This window comes from Mustela nigripes, chromosome 7, assembly GCF_022355385.1.
Source record: "Mustela nigripes isolate SB6536 chromosome 7, MUSNIG.SB6536, whole genome shotgun sequence".
Classification (NCBI taxonomy): domain Eukaryota; kingdom Metazoa; phylum Chordata; class Mammalia; order Carnivora; family Mustelidae; genus Mustela; species Mustela nigripes.
Genome location: NC_081563.1, coordinates 45,838,309 through 45,842,517, shown reverse-complemented (window position 1 = coordinate 45,842,517; position 4,209 = coordinate 45,838,309). Strand labels below are relative to the sequence as shown.

The window sequence follows — 4,209 nt, the reverse complement described above, 5'->3', positions numbered from 1 at the left end:
AAGAACAAATAATCCAATCAACAAATGGGCAGAAGACATGAACAGACACTTCTTCAAAGAAGACATCCAAATGGCCAACAAAATTGTGAAAAAGTGGTCAACATCACTCACCATGAGGGAAACCCAAATCAAAACCACAAAGAGATGTCACCACCTCACACCAGCCAGGATGGCTAAAAGTAACAAATCAGGAAATAACAGATGTTGGTGAGGATGTGGAGAAAGGTGAACCCCCTCACACTTTTTGTGGGAATGCAAGCTTGTGCACCCACTCTGGAAAACAGCAGAGTTTTCTCAAAAAGTTAAAGATGGAACTACACTACAACCCAACAAGTGCACTATGAGGTATTTATCTAAAAGATACAAAAATAGTAATTTGAAGGGACACATGCACCCCGATGTTTATAGCAGCATTATCAACAGTAACCAAAATGGGGAAGGATCCCAGATGTCCATTGGTAGATGAATGGATAAAGAAGATGTGGGGTGTGTGTGTGTGTGTGTGTGTATGTGTATATATATATTTATGTATATGTGTATATATGTATATATATGCATATATGCATGTATAAATGTTATGTGTATAAATTTGTATATGTGTATGTGTATATATGTATATGTATATATGTGTAATGGAATAATACTAAGCTATCAAAAGAGAATGAAATCATTCTTTTTCATTTTCTTTCCTTTTCTTTTTTTCTTTCCTTTTTCCATTTTCTTTCCTTTTCTTCTTTTAAAAGATTTTACTTATTTGACAGAAAGAGACACAGTGAGAGAGGGGAACACAAACAGGGGGAGTGGGAGAGAGAGAAGCAGGCTGCCCTCTGATCAGGGAGCCTGATGAGGGGCTTGATCCCAGAACCCTGGGATCATGACCTGAGCCAAAGGCAGACGTTTAACGACTGAGCCCCCCAGGCACCCCGAAATCTTGCCATTTTCTTTGATATGGATAGAACTAGAGGGTATTATGCTAAGTGAAATAAGTCCATCAGAGAAAGACAAATAACATATGGTTTCACTCGTGTGGAATTTAAGAAACAAAATGGGTGAATACGAGGGAAGGGAAGGAAAAATAAGATGAAATCAGAGAGGGAGACAAACCACCAAAGGCTCTTAACTATAGGAAACAAACTGAGGGCTGCTACAGGGAAGGGGGTAGCTGGGGGATGGGACCTAAGGAGGACACGTGATGTAATGAGCACTGGGTGTTATACGTCACTGATGAATCACTAAACTCTACTTCTGAAACTAATAACATGCTATGTTAATAAATTGATTTTAAATTAAAATATTAAGGGGAATGAGTTTTCAGTAAAAGGAAAATAGATTACTATTTATTATAGGAGAAAAAGCATTTTTATCAACTATGTCAGGACTGCCCAGAAGGCATTAAATTATAGAGGGTTTAGTGAGATAGAAAAGACATAGAGGAAGGAGAGATTAAAAACTACCTGCTTACCTCTATTTTAGATTTTTAGATGGAAATTTGTAAGAATTCACACAAACTGGTTATGAATAAAAACCATGAATTTAGCAAAATATCCTCTGTGATCAGTAGGAACTTAAGCTGGCCCTAGTTGTAGGAGACAATACTGACGATCTTATCAAATGCTATTATTTTTAAATCCTCCTAAAAAAAACAAAAAAAAACGAAAAATCCCGATTTTGTATGAAAAGCAATTAAGTCCAGTCCCAGGAGAGGAATCCCAAATGGTCAAAGGCAATTATAGCAATTTCAAACACTTTTCTGGTGGTTGGTTTAAGAACAGAACTGTTTTGTGAGATTAAGAGTCACTTATGGTCTGTCTCCCTCCCAATTCCATCTTGTTTCATTGATTCTTCTTCTACCCACTTAAGCCCCCATGTTGCATCACCACTTCCTCATATCAGGGAGATCATATGATAGTTGTCTTTCTCTGCTTGACTTATTTCGCTAAGCATGATACGCTCTAGTTCCATCCATGTTGTCGCAAATGGCAAGATTTCATTTCTTTTGATGGCTGCATAGTACAAACTGAGGGTTGCTGGGGGGAGGGGGGTTGGGAGAAGGGGGTGGGATTATGGACATTGGGGAGGGTATGTGCTTTGGTGAGTGCTGTGAAGTGTGTAAACCTGGCGATTCACAGACCTGTACCCCTGGGGATAAAAATATATGTTTATAAAAAATAAAAAATTAAAAAAAAAAAAGAACAGAACTGTTTTAATGAAGAGCATGACAACTTCCCACGCCCTACTTGTAAGCACTGCAGTCAGAACCCAAGTAATTCGGGGTTTTTTGGTGGTATTTTATAAAGGTCATGGTCCAAGGTGGATTACAAATTAAAGGAAAAAAGTGATCATTCATTGCAAATGATTTCAGAAGTGCTGTTGTAAAAACAGCAGACACCATTAAGCCCGTTTGTGTCACAAATAAGAGTAATGTGCAATAGAGTGTGTGGGACAGCCGTGTCTTTTCTGTACACAACACATGTGAATGAACAGAGACTATGTACTGATCAAAAACACACTGCCGGGATATACATTTAAGTGTTTTCCTGGGGGAATGGATAACATAGGACCGGGGCAAGTCCCAGAATTCCTCCCGCACCTGGTTCTTCTTCAGAGTCTAGCTATGAGATAGGAGCACAAAAGCACATGAAATGGAATGAAGTATTTATTATTGCATTCTCAGATCCCAGGCCATGTAATACACCACAAGAACATGAAGATAAATGAGCAGGGAGGAAGACAGTTCAGAATGAAGTGGTCAGGTTTGAGATTATTCCCTTCCAGACTGGGTCTTCACACTTGGTCTCAAGTCCATGACGAGCTGCATACAAAACCCGGGTTCCTGATGTCTCCTCAGACCTAGTCCTTGAACTTGCAGATATAGGGTAGCCCTGAAGCGCAGCTGTAATCTTTCCATCTCAGATATCCTAGAGAGAAAAAAGAGCTCAGGTAGATGTAGCTAGTGGAGCTCTTGAACCCAAGGGAGAGGCATCCCAGATTCTGGCCTAGGATCCAAAGCCTCTCTCTCATCCTGCCCAGTATCCACCAGAGGAAGGAGACTCAAAGAAAGGAGAGATGAAAGGGAATGTGGGAAGGCAAACCAATACTACATTTCTTGCTCAGAAGGATCCTCTGAAGGTCATGCCGAGAAATGGGGGAAAGAGGATGGAAAATTCTGGGCAGGAAGTAGCTCCTCTGTTACTTACCTGTGTTACTTGACACACTCCCACAATAGCCAGGGTTTGCAATAGTGGAGGGGTCTTTCTCCCAGGCAAGGTAATTCAGCAGATCACCACTACTCCACTCCCATCCACCTGCATTGGGCTCATAGCCCTACAGAAGATAAAATCTGGTGAGGCTGAATGGCCATCAGAGTTCTCCTGGCATGAACCCCTCCCCAGCATCTCCAAATTTGCTCTCTCATCTAGCTGCTGCCCTGGACCCAGAGCTCTCCTCTGAGAAACTCTTCCTAACTCTCTGCTCTTATTGGCAGATTCCCAAACCAATAGTGACAAAGACCTACAGAACCACCCAGAATAACACGTTCCTGGCTGAACAGCAATTAGTGGTGCATTTGTAGTTACCCCCTGAACCCCAAAGACAGTGCTGTTATATAGAAGAAAAATGGATCCTATCTTCACATAGGATTCCCGCAACACAACATGTGCAGCCTCTGTGAAGTTCAGAAAACTGAAGTATAAGGCCTCACGTGCAAATTGTGTACAAGTGTGACAGGAGGCAGATCAACTTCAGCTAGAGACAAGGGATTTGCACAGAACTCAGCTGCTGAGTTGATGCAAAGCCTTCCCTTTCCCCTCATGACCTCTGAGCTCCAGGGCTCTTTAGGGACAGGCACACGGGACAGGGAGTGGGCCTGGGGGTAATAGCAGCCTGAGAGTTACAAAGAGAAGATGAGTTCATACCTCTGTGGGGTCATGGAGCCCAATCCAGATATTTGAGTAGGTGTTCGCACTGTTCTTGATCAGGGAGGCCACAAAGGATGCCTCAGCCCCACTGAGCACAGACACAAGGTGTCCCGAGGGCCTCTTCTGGCAGGCCAACTGTGTGGGGAAGGGAGAGAACTCAGAGGGAGACTGAGACATCACTGGGTGGAGGGCAGAGCAGAGACAGGGGAGAAGGGCATATATGTGAAAGAGGTGTGTGCTCAATCTTGTGCTCAGGAAATTCTGGAAAATGGAACTGACCACCCCCCCCCCC

General features: G+C 42.6%; 1 protein-coding gene across 1 annotated transcript in view; it reads right to left on the bottom strand.

Moving 5' to 3' along the window:
• Nucleotides 1-2,648: 2,648 nt before the first annotated feature.
• LOC132022496 (lithostathine-like) overlaps nt 2,649-4,209 on the bottom strand; it is a 45,634-nt gene continuing 44,073 nt past the window's right edge. Inside the window, exons 4-6 of the mRNA XM_059407751.1 lie at nt 3,915-4,052; nt 3,198-3,324; nt 2,649-2,918 (exon numbers count right to left, since the gene is read on the bottom strand). Coding sequence (XP_059263734.1) covers nt 2,851-2,918; nt 3,198-3,324; nt 3,915-4,052 — 333 coding nt within the window. The 3' untranslated portion in view covers nt 2,649-2,850. The remainder of the gene's footprint in view (nt 2,919-3,197; nt 3,325-3,914; nt 4,053-4,209) is intronic.